General features: G+C 41.2%; 3 protein-coding genes across 3 annotated transcripts; all 3 read right to left on the bottom strand.

The window, feature by feature from the left end:
* Positions 1-24: 24 nt before the first annotated feature.
* LOC118114301 (calcium homeostasis modulator protein 6) lies at positions 25-4,898 on the bottom strand. The gene is made up of 2 exons (XM_035164675.2): positions 2,953-4,898; positions 25-1,927 (listed from the first exon to the last, which is right to left on the bottom strand). The coding sequence occupies exons 1-2, from the start codon at positions 3,487-3,489 to the stop codon at positions 1,493-1,495; spliced, it is 972 nt and encodes a 323-aa protein (XP_035020566.2). The 5' UTR covers positions 3,490-4,898; the 3' UTR covers positions 25-1,492.
* A 2,220-nt stretch (positions 4,899-7,118) lies between these two features.
* On the bottom strand, positions 7,119-12,042 carry LOC124852237 (calcium homeostasis modulator protein 6-like). Its single transcript, XM_047340712.1, has 3 exons — positions 10,164-12,042; positions 8,708-9,408; positions 7,119-7,674 (listed from the first exon to the last, which is right to left on the bottom strand). Exons 2-3 carry the CDS (start codon positions 9,242-9,244, stop codon positions 7,261-7,263), a joined length of 951 nt encoding a protein of 316 aa, XP_047196668.1. The 5' UTR covers positions 9,245-9,408; positions 10,164-12,042; the 3' UTR covers positions 7,119-7,260.
* Positions 12,043-12,946: 904 nt separating this feature from the next.
* Positions 12,947-15,084, bottom strand: LOC118114302 (calcium homeostasis modulator protein 6-like). Its single transcript, XM_035164676.2, has 2 exons — positions 14,501-15,084; positions 12,947-13,467 (listed from the first exon to the last, which is right to left on the bottom strand). Exons 1-2 carry the CDS (start codon positions 15,035-15,037, stop codon positions 13,054-13,056), a joined length of 951 nt encoding a protein of 316 aa, XP_035020567.1. The 5' UTR covers positions 15,038-15,084; the 3' UTR covers positions 12,947-13,053.
* Positions 15,085-15,410: the final 326 nt, after the last annotated feature.

The raw sequence follows: 15,410 nt of genomic DNA, 5'->3' as shown, positions 1-15,410 counted from the left end.
GGAAAGAGGAAATATACAACCATGCAGAATGAGAGTATTTATTCATTTGTATTAGAATGTTTCCATAGAGAGCAGAGCAGTGTTACAGAGAAAGAGGGAAGCAATCCCAAGTATCAAGTGGGGAAGTGATCCCATCCTCTAAGTGGTTTCTTTCCCTCAAGAGTCACTCCTCAGACTAAAACACTCTTGAGTTCATTAAACTGAAACATCCTCTCCACACATGACACACATCATTTGTAGGTGAGAATGATCTCCTCCACCTCAATATCAGTAAAGCAGAGCAAATGGTTAGAGGCTGCGCATCACTGAACCCTCCAATGATTAATAATGACACAGTTGAAATGGCTGAAAGCTTCAAACACCTTGGATTCACACTAGACAAAAAACTCACCTTTGAACAGCACACAATGCTCACAGCTTGCTTTGCTGAATGTACAGTTTGTATAGGGTGCCATAGTTAAGAAAAAGAAATCACGGATGCACATAGGCTGAATGTTCACAGGCTACCAGCAGTGCACAGGAAGTGGTCAACTCTTAACCATTGTACGAAGGTGACACGTATCCTGTTAAAACCTCCACAAACACTGGGTGGACATGAAGCTCTTTACACATCATCACTGTTGCTGTTGTTCATGTTTAATTGATATCACTGATCTGTTTTTCTTCACACACAGTAACTATGTTTACAAGGACCGCAAGATTTTGACTACGAACATTATTCTGGAGATATTATCTTGAATATGACTTTTACATGAGTTGCTAATAGAATATTACATTCATAATCCTGATTATATGTTACAGAGACTAGTCTGACGTGACTCATGTCAACATTATGTCCTACTTCTTTACACCTGAACACAACAGCAAAAGGCTGTGAAAGCTCCAAAAGGACATTGGACACTGGGATTCGACACCTTTCTACTAATTCCAGAAATCTGTCTGTCTGTATGGCTGTTCTTCTTATCGGCCTCACACTTCGCATGTGCATTGTTAAAGGGATAGTTCACCCAAACATTTAAAATCCACTCATTATCTACTCACCACTATGGATTTCAGGGGTAATCAGCATTGTAGCAAAATCCAAAGCCAAATGTCTTTAAGGCCCGACATTGAAATTTGACTCGAAACGGCGTCCTTTACACCATATTGTTGTTGCTTTATTCTCCTCCAGAGTGGAACACAGCGGACATTTAGGCCATCACATAGTGGCCACTTTAACTTTACTACTTCTTCTGTCTGTATAAAGCGTCTGTGTGTGCAGTTGTTCTGGCAGTATACAGATCATCTCACATATTTCACCCATTAAAGTCCATATTCAATTGAACAGTTTTTTTTGTTTGCATTTCTGTGTCAAGGAGTAAGTGTCTGGATGCTAATAAAAAGCTAAGCTAATACATTCTCTCAGAGCAAATATGAGGTGACTCTTAAGAGCCACACCTGCACTGAGTGTAATTCAGTGATGATATCAGTGTAATCCATACATCAGCAGACCTCACACCGGAATCGTGCAGTCATCTACAAATTGAAGAACAGCAGGGTGGCCGTCAGCAGACCCGCTTGACGCAATGGAAGCCATCCTCATCATCCCGTCATCACTCTCCTGGCAGGTCTCCACATAGCGGTGCAAGGTGCTGTAGTACTGTCCTTTGGTGCTAAATTTGTAGAGGGAGGAGATCTTCTCCCATTCTTTGTTGGAAGGGGTGATGATGGGTTCAGCTGGTTTCTGGTTGAAGAAACTCTGAAGGTTCCTCTGAGCAAGTTCTTTGGCGTGTTTCGCGTTGTATGATTCAATAAGCTCGCCTTCCTCCTGAGCATACGCCCTCCAGAACTTGAGCTGCAGGTAGCTGATGGGGGAGCTGCACCGAGCCAGACAGGTCAGCAGCAGGTTGGACAACATGACAGAGGCGATGAGCAGCCAACCCAATATCTGTGGTGACCGTTAACACACAGTATGTAAAAGTGAATGACCCTCAACACTGAAACCGAACTCTCACATGTCTTATACAAGGTCTCAGTAGTTACATTCATGTATAAGTCCTCTCAAAATGTAACATCATTTACTTTTATCACAACACTGTATGACTTCAAATGTACTGTATGTTAAAAACCTGCACAATTTCATGGATGAGAGAGCACAAATGATGCTGTCCACTCATCACGCAGCTTTTTTTGTTTGATGCGTGTGCCATCATACTGTATCATTTTTAATGCATCAAGTTTTTTTACTTTGATCCAGCTTGGTAGCGTGGACATCAACCTAATGATGGCCTGTGGAGCCTCTTGATGCTTAAAATATAACAACAGTCTGAAAGATTGATCTGAGAGACATATCTGTTGACAAATGAAATCATAGCCACACTTAGACAAGCTGTGGCTAGTTAATGTGATAAAAGTTAGCTTTTTAATGACCCATATGAAGGCAGAACCCTGCTCTTGATCCACCAATGGAAAGGTGGAATTAATATTACATATTTTTGCCACTCGTTTTAAAGAAGATACATGTTTGCACTGATGACAGAACATCCTCATTAGCTGAGCTGTTATTGACACTCTCACTTCTTCTTTTTAACTGACCTGATGTTTTAATTCACTTTGGGAACCAATGAAAAAATAAATATACCGTAGTATCAATTGATGTTAATTTGATCATTTTCAATTCCGTGACATTTGGAACCTTTAAACTATAAATAGGTTACTTACAGGGCTGTTAATGGTCAACAATGCAAAATACAGTTTGAAGTTTAGGTTGCCAGATCACAGTCTTTCAGAGTATGTCATTATCTTATGTACCATACTAACTGACATTCTGTAGAAAACACACAGACCTGGCAACTAGCTGCTGCATGCTATTTAACACAGAGAATTGTTTTACACATGATGTCCCCCACTCTCCATTCCCTTAATTATTGCCACGCTAATTCAGACTTTGTTAATCGGCAGAGTGGCACTGACCTGAGACTGAGCTTTCAGGGCAAGCAGGACATCCTCTCTGTCAGCCTTCAGTACCCTGTCATCTCTACAGGGAAACCTGTGCAGGTTCTCACACGGGACCTTGGAGTTGCTTTTTCCACACAGATGTTGGACTGGACTAACCTTGGTCCCAGTCATCAAACACTCATAGTAGTTGCCGTTGAGCAGAGCCACAGCAATCCAGGTGAAAGGTGCCACCAGCGCTGTGGTGTTGATCTGGAAGAGGACTGTCACGGCAGCTCTCAGCCTTTTGCAGCTGCACAGCTTGGCCCTGCCGTGGCACAAACCTGTCAACAGCTTCCACGTCTTCTTATTCAGGATGTAACCCAGGAGCAGCAGAGCCAGACCGGGTACCAGCAGGAACACCAAACCGTATATGAAGTTCAACTCATTGCAGGGACAACTGAACACCACTGAGGAGAAAATCTGCTCCCCTCCTGCTGTCAACAGGGCCAACAGTCCAAAACCAAGGTTGGACTGTTTGTTGGCAATGTTCAGAACCACCCTAAACTTATCCATTTGTGACTGCTGCGGCAGAGTGACAGGTTACACTTTAACTGTAACACTTTCACTTCTACCCTTTTCCATCTGACTTTCGATAACACTCACATCCCCACCCCCTCTAAAAACCCAGAGATGTCAGTTCAGTTCTGCTAAATAACTGGAGGAAGCAACTGTAAGACATAAACATGAGAAAGATTTAATGATAAACATTTCCAAGGGAAATCACTGTCTGTGGGTGAACTGGGGCTGGATAAAGTTAAGTCACTAATGTCACCGGAATAACATTATTCATAGCAGAGTAAACATAGAATGAACAAAACAGGGTGATCAGACTAAAAAAGGGAAATTGTTCCTGACATGACACGAGAACAATTTTTTTTACAAATTAAATCCTGCACACATTTTAAAGTTATAAAGAATTTTCATCTAATTGTGAAACTCTTGAAATTCAAATTAAAACACGGACCACAGAAGTGATGTGAAAGATATTGGCCATCTTCCTGGTTTCTTCTATTTTTGTATATGTTAGATCATATGTATGTATAATGGCACACTTAAATATTTCATCATCAGACAAATTTTTATATAATGATGTAAATATAAAAGTTTTCCTTTTCTAATGATGATTTCATGTACTTAAGGGGAAAAAAGCTGTCTAGACCCAGATATGATTACTGCCAGATCTGTTCAAACCAAACTTTAGTGAGAACCTGTCTGATAATGTGAAGCAGGCCATTTCAAAAAGCAGCACATGATGCTGTGAACCACAGTTATTCAACAACAAATGTGAAACAAAGTCACTGCAATCTATCGATCTAGAAAGGGTCACAAAACCAATCACTGAACCCTCCAATGATTAATAATGACACAGTTGAAATGGCTGAAAGCCTCAAACACCTTGGATTCACACAAGACAAAAAACTCACCTTTGAACAGCACACAATGCTCACAGCTTGCTTTGCTGAATGTACAGTTTGTATAGGGTGCCATAGTTGAGAGAAAGAAATCACGGATGCACATAGGCTGAATGTTCACATGTTCACAGGCTACCAGCAGTGCACAGGAAGTGGTTAACTCTTAACCATTGTACGAAGGTGACACGTATCCTGTTAAAACCTCCACAAACACTGGGTGGACATGAAGCTCTTTACACATCATCACTGTTGCTGTTGTTCATGTTTAATTGATATCACTGATCTGTTTTTCTTCACACACAGTAACTATGTTTACAAGGACCGCAAGATTTTGACTACGAACATTATTCTGGAGAAATTATCTTGAATATGACTTTTACATGAGTTGCTAATAGAATATTCCATTCATAATCCTGATTATATGTTACAGAGACTAGTCTGACGTGACTCATGTCAACATTATGTCCTACTTCTTTACACCTGAACACAACAGCAAAAGGCTGTGAAAGCTCCAAAGGACATTGGACACTGGGATTCGACACCTTTCTACTAATTCCAGAAATCTGTCTGTCTGTATGGATGTTCTTCTTATCGGCCTCACATTTCGCATGTGCATTGTTAAAGGGATATTTCACCCAAAAATAAAAAATTCACTCATTATCTACTCACCACTATGGAGTTTCAGGGGTAATCAGCATTGTAGCCTCTGAAGTCCTCTTGGACTCTGGCTCCCCAGAGCGTTACAGCCCTGAGCCACGACACAGGCGATCCAGAGCTCGCTTCTCACGGCCATAACTAACACAGTTCACCCCTGTACTGACAGTCAGTATTAAGTTTCTTGCAGTTAATAGGAAAACTGTTTTGTTAGCAACAGCAGCAAACTCCAAAACCTAAATTCTGATTGAACTTATATACCACTGCCAACTCATGTCAATATGTTTGGATCGACTACTTTCCATTTCATAATAATGAAGTCCATACCACACATGTTAGGACATTAGCATATTATTACAGAAACAATGATACAGTCATTTGAATTTTGAGACTTTGAAAAATTATGACACCCTTGTGCAGAATTTTAAAATTGTTAAGTCTAACAGATCAGACTGAGTACTACATTGAGTAGGATCCAATGAGTGAACACAAAACTCTTGGACATTCCAAAAATGACCGTATCATTGTATGTGCCACTCTCTCTGCATCTTACCGTACAATTTACAATGTCTAATTTTACCGTTTTCTCCCTAACCTAGTGAAGAGCACAGGTTATTCATATTGTACTGTCATTGTGATCTGAATTATTTGTCTAATTTGAATCTTGCTTAGCCAAACTAGATAGTATACACAAATGCCCAGATGTTACCATCCAAATGAAATGAAAATTGACTTTTCCAGCTTTGGACTAAACATGTTCAAGTTCGCCCTCAGGGACCCACGTCAGGTGCGATCCTGAGAACGAAGGGGGGATGTTGGGACATGGTTTTTGTGAGACCAAAGTTCGGCCTATATGGTAGTCAAAAGCCTGAAGCCACATGTCCCTTTGTCTGGAGAAAACCAGAGCAAGGCCTCCCAGGGTGCGGCAACGTCACACAGAGGTGTGAAAACCCCCCCAGGGACACAGGTTTCAACTCCCATTGGTCACTCTGGACCCCATGACCTGTGAGGTCACCGGGCCAATATAAGGTCTGTCCCCACTTTCTTCTATCTCTTTCTACAATCCTTCCAAGGAGAGAAGGCTGTCCAGCTTCTTTCCCTGCATCGCCGAGGAAGAAGCCTGGCTTCTCAGCTCACATCTTCTCTTTCCATCCAACTCTTCGAGAGGAGCACAAAGGTGCAGCTTCCAGCTCATCTCACCAAGGAAACCTCCTCGCACTCCAAGCTCTACCAACCTCCTAGCAGCGACTCGATGTCCTGCAGGAAAACTTCAGCCAGCAACTGAGCTGCCCAGCTCAACAGAACCACAAAGGCAGGAGCCACAAACCAGCAAGACGACTTCACAAAACTGCGAACTGCACAGCAACTCTTTTTCCCCTTTCCACGGACGGGTAACACAACTGGGCTTAATAATTATACTAGGCTAAGCAAGACTGTTTATTCGATTCTGTGTGATGTTTATAAGTTTGATTTGTGTTGTGATATTTTGGTTATAAGTTATTCGAAAGTAAAGTTAATGTTTGTTATGCTCTTCACAGACTTTCTGTGCATTACACTCTTTCTCTAACTTGGCACAAACACACACACAGACACACGCATAAATCTTCACCTAATTATCTCTACATGTTGTAAACATTCCAATAGGGGGGGAAGGGTGTTATCTCTTTGGCCAGCCGCCATTTTGGAAGCACGCTGACTCACACAGACACACACACATGCATACTCACATACCTATCTTTGTTTAGTAAGTACACCGTTAGTAATTTGTGTTTTTATACTTTATTATATTCATAATAAATGTTTTCCTTTCACAAATGTTTGTTTCATTAATGTTGCATAAGTGAATTTTGCCAACCTCTACACTGTCAAGAACTCCATATCCTTCAACTTAGCTAACTATCTATATGGTAATTTTGGTTATAGTTATTAATTTAATTGTTAATCAGAGTTCCAAATTTGTAGTTAGTAGCTTTATGAGACTTAATCAATAAATTGGCTATATTTTCCCTTCCTTTGAAGGGTGGTGCCCCGAGGTAACTTTGATCAATTAAAGTTATTATTTAATATTAACATTAAATAACCAAATTTATTGAATGCCGAAAGGCACACCATTTTATGGTATCACGTTTAATGCATTATTGCACAACAACTGAGTGTAATTCAGTGATGATATCAGTGTAATCCATACATCAGCAGACCTCACACCGGAATCGTGCAATCAAACAAATTCTAGAACAGCAGGGTGGCCGTCAGCAGACCCGCTTGACGCAATGGAAGCCATCCTCATCATCCCGTCGTCACTCTCCTGGCAGGTCTCCACATAGCGGTGCAAGGTGCTGTAGTACTGTCCTTTGGTGCTAAATTTGTAGAGGGAGGAGATCTTCTCCCAGTCTTTGTTGGAAGGGGTGATGATGGGTTCAGCTTGTTTCTGGTTGAAGAAACTCTGAAGGTTCCTCTGGGCAAGTTCTTTGGCGTGTTTCGCATTGTATGATTCAATAAGCTCGCCCTCCTCCTGAGCATATGCCCTCCAGAACTTGAGCTGCAGGTAGCTGATGGGGGAGCTGCACCGAGCCAGACAGGTCAGCAGCAGGTTGGACAACATGACAGAGGCGATGAGCAGCCAACCCAATATCTGTGGTGACCGTTAACACACAGTATGTAAAAGTGAATGACCCTCAACACTGAAACCGAACTCTCACATGTCTTATACAAGGTCTCAGTAGTTACATTCATGTATAAGTCCTCTCAAAATGTAACATCATTTACTTTTATCACAACACTGTATGACTTCAAATGTACTGTATGTTAAAACCTGCACAATTTCATGGACGAGAGAGCACAAATGATGCTGTCCACTCATCACGCAGCTTTTTTTTGTTTGATGCGTGTGCCATCATACTGTATCATTTTTAATGCTTCAAGTTTTTTTACTTTGATCCAGCTTGGTAGCGTGGACATCAACCTAATGATGGCCTGTGGAGCCTCTTGATGCTTAAAATATAACAACAGTCTGAAAGATTGATCTGAGAGACATATCTGTTGACAAATGAAATCATAGCCACACTTAGACAAGCTGTGGCTAGTTAATGTGATAAAAGTTAGCTTTTTAATGACCCATATGAAGGCAGAACCCTGCTCTTGATCCACAAATGGAAAGGTGGAATTAATATTACATATTTTTGCCACTCGTTTTAAAGAAGATACATGTTTGCACTGATGACAGAACATCCTCATTAGCTGAGCTGTTATTGACACTCTCACTTCTTCTTTTTAACTGACCTGATGTTTTAATTCACTTTGGGAACCAATGAAAAAATAAATATACCGTAGTATCAATTGATGTAAATTTTATCATTTTCAATTCCGTGACATTTGGAACCTTTAAACTATAAATAGGTTACTTACAGGTCTGTTAATGGTCAACAATGCAAAATACAGTTTGAAGTTTAGGTTGCCAGATCACAGTCTTTCAGAGTATGTAATTATCTTATGTACCATACCAACTGACAGTTTGTAGAAAACACACAGACCTGGCAACTCATCGGCTAGCTGCTGCATGCTATTTAACACAGAGAATTGTTTTACACATGATGTCCCCCACTGTCCATTCCCCTAATTATTCCCACGTTAATTCAGACTTTGTTAATCGGCAGAGTGGCACTGACCTGAGACTGAGCTTTCAGGGCAAGCAGGACATCCTCTCTGTCAGCCTTCAGTACCCTGTCATCTCTACAGGGAAACCTGTGCAGGTTCTCACACAGGACCTTGGAGTTGCTTTTTCCACACAGATGTTGGACTGGACTAACCTTGGTCCCAGTCATCAAACACTCATAGTAGTTGCCGTTGAGCAGAGCCACAGCAATCCAGGTGAAAGGTGCCACCAGCGCTGTGGTGTTGATCTGGAAGAGGACTGTCACGGCAGCTCTCAGCCTTTTGCAGCTGCACAGCTTGGCCCTGCCGTGGCACAAACCTGTCAACAGCTTCCACGTCTTCTTATTCAGGATGTAACCCAGGAGCAGCAGAGCCAGACCGGGTACCAGCAGGAACACCAAACCGTATATGAAGTTCCACTCATTGCAGGGACAACTGAACACCACTGAGGAGAAAATCTGCTCCCCTCCTGCTGTCAACAGGGCCAACAGTCCAAAACCAAGGTTGGACTGTTTGTTGGCAATGTTCAGAACCACCCTAAACTTATCCATTTGTGACTGCTGCGGCAGAGTGACAGGTTACACTTTAACTGTAACACTTTCACTTCCACCTTTTTCCATCTGATTTTCGATAACACTAACATCCCCACCCCCTCTAAAAACCACTACCACCCAGAGATGTCAGTTCAGTTCTGCTAAATAACTGGAGGAAGCAACTGTAAGACATAAACATGAGAAAGATTTAATGATAAACATTTCCAAGGGAAATCACTGTCTGTGGGTGAACTGGGGCTGGATAAAGTTAAGTCACTAATGTCACCGGAATAACATTATTCATAGCAGAGTAAACATAGAATGAACAAAACAGGGTGATCAGACTAAAAAAGGGAAATTGTTCCTGACATGACACGAGAACAATTTTTTTTACAAATTAAATCCTGCACACATTTTAAAGTTATAAAGAATTTTCATCTAATTGTGAAACTCTTGAAATTCAAATTAAAACACGGACCACAGAAGTGATGTGAAAGATATTGGCCATCTTCCTGGTTTCTTCTATTTTTGTATATGTTAGATCATATGTATGTATAATGGCACACTTAAATATTTCATCATCAGACAAATTTTTATATAATGATGTAAATATAAAGTTTTCCTTTTCTAATGATGATTTCATGTACTTAAGGGGAAAAAAGCTGTCTAGACCCAGATATGATTACTGCCAGATCTGTTCAAACCAAACTTTAGTGAGAACCTGTCTGATAATGTGAAGCAGGCCATTTCAAAAAGCAGCACATGATGCTGTGAACCACAGTTATTCAACAACAAATGTGAAACAAAGTCACTGCAATCTATCGATCTAGAAAGGGTCACAAAACCAATCACTGAACCCTCCAATGATTAATAATGACACAGTTGAAATGGCTGAAAGCCTCAAACACCTTGGATTCACACAAGACAAAAAACTCACCTTTGAACAGCACACAATGCTCACAGCTTGCTTTGCTGAATGTACAGTTTGTATAGGGTGCCATAGTTGAGAGAAAGAAATCACGGATGCACATAGGCTGAATGTTCACATGTTCACAGGCTACCAGCAGTGCACAGGAAGTGGTTAACTCTTAACCATTGTACGAAGGTGACACGTATCCTGTTAAAACCTCCACAAACACTGGGTGGACATGAAGCTCTTTACACATCATCACTGTTGCTGTTGTTCATGTTTAATTGATATCACTGATCTGTTTTTCTTCACACACAGTAACTATGTTTACAAGGACCGCAAGATTTTGACTACGAACATTATTCTGGAGAAATTATCTTGAATATGACTTTTACATGAGTTGCTAATAGAATATTCCATTCATAATCCTGATTATATGTTACAGAGACTAGTCTGACGTGACTCATGTCAACATTATGTCCTACTTCTTTACACCTGAACACAACAGCAAAAGGCTGTGAAAGCTCCAAAAGGACATTGGACACTGGGATTCGACACCTTTCTACTAATTCCAGAAATCTGTCTGTCTGTATGGATGTTCTTCTTATCGGCCTCACATTTCGCATGTGCATTGTTAAAGGGATATTTCACCCAAAAATAAAAAATTCACTCATTATCTACTCACCACTATGGAGTTTCAGGGGTAATCAGCATTGTAGCCTCTGAAGTCCTCTTGGACTCTGGCTCCCCAGAGCGTTACAGCCCTGAGCCACGACACAGGCGATCCAGAGCTCGCTTCTCACGGCCATAACTAACACAGTTCACCCCTGTACTGACAGTCAGTATTAAGTTTCTTGCAGTTAATAGGAAAACTGTTTTGTTAGCAACAGCAGCAAACTCCAAAACCTAAATTCTGATTGAACTTATATACCACTGCCAACTCATGTCAATATGTTTGGATCGACTACTTTCCATTTCATAATAATGAAGTCCATACCACACATGTTAGGACATTAGCATATTATTACAGAAACAATGATACAGTCATTTGAATTTTGAGACTTTGAAAAATTATGACACCCTTGTGCAGAATTTTAAAATTGTTAAGTCTAACAGATCAGACTGAGTACTACATTGAGTAGGATCCAATGAGTGAACACAAAACTCTTGGACATTCCAAAAATGACCGTATCATTGTATGTGCCACTCTCTCTGCATCTTACCGTACAATTTACAATGTCTAATTTTACCGTTTTCTCCCTAACCTAGTGAAGAGCACAGGTTATTCATATTGTACTGTCATTGTGATCTGAATTATTTGTCTAATTTGAATCTTGCTTAGCCAAACTAGATAGTATACACAAATGCCCAGATGTTACCATCCAAATGAAATGAAAATTGACTTTTCCAGCTTTGGACTAAACATGTTCAAGTTCGCCCTCAGGGACCCACGTCAGGTGCGATCCTGAGAACGAAGGGGGGATGTTGGGACATGGTTTTTGTGAGACCAAAGTTCGGCCTATATGGTAGTCAAAAGCCTGAAGCCACATGTCCCTTTGTCTGGAGAAAACCAGAGCAAGGCCTCCCAGGGTGCGGCAACGTCACACAGAGGTGTGAAAACCCCCCCAGGGACACAGGTTTCAACTCCCATTGGTCACTCTGGACCCCATGACCTGTGAGGTCACCGGGCCAATATAAGGTCTGTCCCCACTTTCTTCTATCTCTTTCTACAATCCTTCCAAGGAGAGAAGGCTGTCCAGCTTCTTTCCCTGCATCGCCGAGGGAAGAAGCCTGGCTTCTCCAGCTCACATCTTCTCTTTCCATCCAACTCTTCGAGAGGAGCACAAAGGTGCAGCTTCCAGCTCATCTCACCAAGGAAACCTCCTCGCACTCCAAGCTCTACCAACCTCCTAGCAGCGACTCGATGTCCTGCAGGAAAACTTCAGCCAGCAACTGAGCTGCCCAGCTCAACAGAACCACAAAGGCAGGAGCCACAAACCAGCAAGACGACTTCACAAAACTGCGAACTGCACAGCAACTCTTTTTCCCCTTTCCACGGACGGGTAACACAACTGGGCTTAATAATTATACTAGGCTAAGCAAGACTGTTTATTCGATTCTGTGTGATGTTTATAAGTTTGATTTGTGTTGTGATATTTTGGTTATAAGTTATTCGAAAGTAAAGTTAATGTTTGTTATGCTCTTCACAGACTTTCTGTGCATTACACTCTTTCTCTAACTTGGCACAAACACACACACAGACACACGCATAAATCTTCACCTAATTATCTCTACATGTTGTAAACATTCCAATAGGGGGGGAAGGGTGTTATCTCTTTGGCCAGCCGCCATTTTGGAAGCACGCTGACTCACACAGACACACACACATGCATACTCACATACCTATCTTTGTTTAGTAAGTACACCGTTAGTAATTTGTGTTTTTATACTTTATTATATTCATAATAAATGTTTTCCTTTCACAAATGTTTGTTTCATTAATGTTGCATAAGTGAATTTTGCCAACCTCTACACTGTCAAGAACTCCATATCCTTCAACTTAGCTAACTATCTATATGGTAATTTTGGTTATAGTTATTAATTTAATTGTTAATCAGAGTTCCAAATTTGTAGTTAGTAGCTTTATGAGACTTAATCAATAAATTGGCTATATTTTCCCTTCCTTTGAAGGGTGGTGCCCCGAGGTAACTTTAATCAATTAAAGTTATTATTTAATATTAACAATAAAATATTAATATTTAATATTTTATTTTGATAACCAAATTTATTGAATGCCGAAAGGCACACCATTTTATGGTATCACGTTTAATGCATTATTGCACAACAACTGAGTGTAATTCAGTGATGATATCAGTGTAATCCATACATCAGCAGACCTCACACCGGAATCGTGCAATCAAACAAATTGAAGAACAGCAGGGTGGCCGTCAGCAGACCCGCTTGACGCAATGGAAGCCATCCTCATCATCCCGTCGTCACTCTCCTGGCAGGTCTCCACATAGCGGTGCAAGGTGCTGTAGTACTGTCCTTTGGTGCTAAATTTGTAGAGGGAGGAGATCTTCTCCCAGTCTTTGTTGGAAGGGGTGATGATGGGTTCAGCTTGTTTCTGGTTGAAGAAACTCTGAAGGTTCCTCTGGGCAAGTTCTTTGGCGTGTTTCGCGTTGTATGATTCAATAAGCTCGCCCTCCTCCTGAGCATACGCCCTCCAGAACTTGAGCTGCAGGTAGCTGATGGGGGAGCTGCACCGAGCCAGACAGGTCAGCAGCAGGTTGGACAACATGACAGAGGCGATGAGCAGCCAACCCAATATCTGTGGTGACCGTTAACACACAGTATGTAAAAGTGAATGACCCTCAACACTGAAATCGAACTCTCACATGTCTTATACAAGGTCTCAGTAGTTACATTCATGTATAAGTCCTCTCAAAATGTAACATCATTTACTTTTATCACAACACTGTATGACTTCAAATGTACTGTATGTTAAAACCTGCACAATTTCATGGACGAGAGAGCACAAATGATGCTGTCCACTCATCACGCAGCTTTTTTTTGTTTGATGCGTGTGCCATCATACTGTATCATTTTTAATGCTTCAAGTTTTTTTACTTTGATCCAGCTTGGTAGCATGGACATCAACCTAATGATGGCCTGTGGAGCCTCTTGATGCTTAAAATATAACAACAGTCTGAAAGATTGATCTGAGAGACATATCTGTTGACAAATGAAATCATAGCCACACTTAGACAAGCTGTGGCTAGTTAATGTGATAAAAGTTAGCTTTTTAATGACCCATATGAAGGCAGAACCCTGCTCTTGATCCACAAATGGAAAGGTGGAATTAATATTACATATTTTTGCCACTCGTTTTAAAGAAGATACATGTTTGCACTGATGACAGAACATCCTCATTAGCTGAGCTGTTATTGACACTCTCACTTCTTCTTTTTAACTGACCTGATGTTTTAATTCACTTTGGGAACCAATGAAAAAATAAATATACCGTAGTATCAATTGATGTAAATTTTATCATTTTCAATTCCGTGACATTTGGAACCTTTAAACTATAAATAGGTTACTTACAGGTCTGTTAATGGTCAACAATGCAAAATACAGTTTGAAGTTTAGGTTGCCAGATCACAGTCTTTCAGAGTATGTAATTATCTTATGTACCATACCAACTGACAGTTTGTAGAAAACACACAGACCTGGCAACTCATCGGCTAGCTGCTGCATGCTATTTAACACAGAGAATTGTTTTACACATGATGTCCCCCACTGTCCATTCCCCTAATTATTCCCACGTTAATTCAGACTTTGTTAATCGGCAGAGTGGCACTGACCTGAGACTGAGCTTTCAGGGCAAGCAGGACATCCTCTCTGTCAGCCTTCAGTACCCTGTCATCTCTACAGGGAAACCTGTGCAGGTTCTCACACGGGACCTTGGAGTTGCTTTTTCCACACAGATGTTGGACTGGACTAACCTTGGTCCCAGTCATCAAACACTCATAGTAGTTGCCGTTGAGCAGAGCCACAGCAATCCAGGTGAAAGGTGCCACCAGCGCTGTGGTGTTGATCTGGAAGAGGACTGTCACGGCAGCTCTCAGCCTTTTGCAGCTGCACAGCTTGGCCCTGCCGTGGCACAAACCTGTCAACAGCTTCCACGTCTTCTTATTCAGGATGTAACCCAGGAGCAGCAGAGCCAGACCAGGTACCAGCAGGAACACCAAACCGTATATGAAGTTCAACTCATTGCAGGGACAACTGAACACCACTGAGGAGAAAATCTGCTCCCCTGCTGCTGTCAACAGGGCCAACAGTCCAAAACCAAGGTTGGACTGTTTGTTGGCAATGTTCAGAACCACCCTAAACTTATCCATTTGTGACTGCTGCGGCAGAGTGACAGGTTACACTTTCACTTCCACCTTTTTCCATCTGACTTTCGATAACACTAACATCCCCACCCCCTCTAAAAACCACTACCACCCAGAGATGTCAGTTCAGTTCTGCTAAATAACTGGAGGAAGCAACTGTAAGTTTCAATAGATAAACATGACAAAGATTTAACGATAAATATTTCCAAGGGAAATCACTATCTGTGGGTGAACTGGGGCTGGATAAAGTTAAGTCACTAATGTTAGCGAAATAACAGTATTCATAGCAGAGTAAACATAGAAAGAAAAAAGCAGGGTGATCATATAATAGACTAAAAAAGGGAAATTGTTCCTGACATGACATGAGAATGATTTTTTT

This window comes from Hippoglossus stenolepis, chromosome 8 (genome assembly GCF_022539355.2).
Source record: "Hippoglossus stenolepis isolate QCI-W04-F060 chromosome 8, HSTE1.2, whole genome shotgun sequence".
In the NCBI taxonomy this organism is placed as follows: domain Eukaryota; kingdom Metazoa; phylum Chordata; class Actinopteri; order Pleuronectiformes; family Pleuronectidae; genus Hippoglossus; species Hippoglossus stenolepis.
The sequence above is the reverse complement of the archived record's forward strand: the minus strand, read 5'-3'. Positions and strand labels throughout refer to the sequence as shown.

Excerpts from the sequence above, each read along its gene's own strand:
- LOC118114301 (XM_035164675.2), bottom strand. The coding sequence starts at position 3,489 with ATGGATAAGTTTAGGGTGGTTCTGAACATTGCCAACAAACAGTCCAAC. Across the intron at positions 1,928-2,952 it reads CCCTGAAAGCTCAGTCTCAG|ATATTGGGTTGGCTGCTCAT; the intron begins GTCAGTGCCACT and ends CGGTCACCACAG.
- LOC124852237 (XM_047340712.1), bottom strand. The coding sequence starts at position 9,244 with ATGGATAAGTTTAGGGTGGTTCTGAACATTGCCAACAAACAGTCCAAC. Across the intron at positions 7,675-8,707 it reads CCCTGAAAGCTCAGTCTCAG|ATATTGGGTTGGCTGCTCAT; the intron begins GTCAGTGCCACT and ends CGGTCACCACAG.
- LOC118114302 (XM_035164676.2), bottom strand. The coding sequence starts at position 15,037 with ATGGATAAGTTTAGGGTGGTTCTGAACATTGCCAACAAACAGTCCAAC. Across the intron at positions 13,468-14,500 it reads CCCTGAAAGCTCAGTCTCAG|ATATTGGGTTGGCTGCTCAT; the intron begins GTCAGTGCCACT and ends CGGTCACCACAG.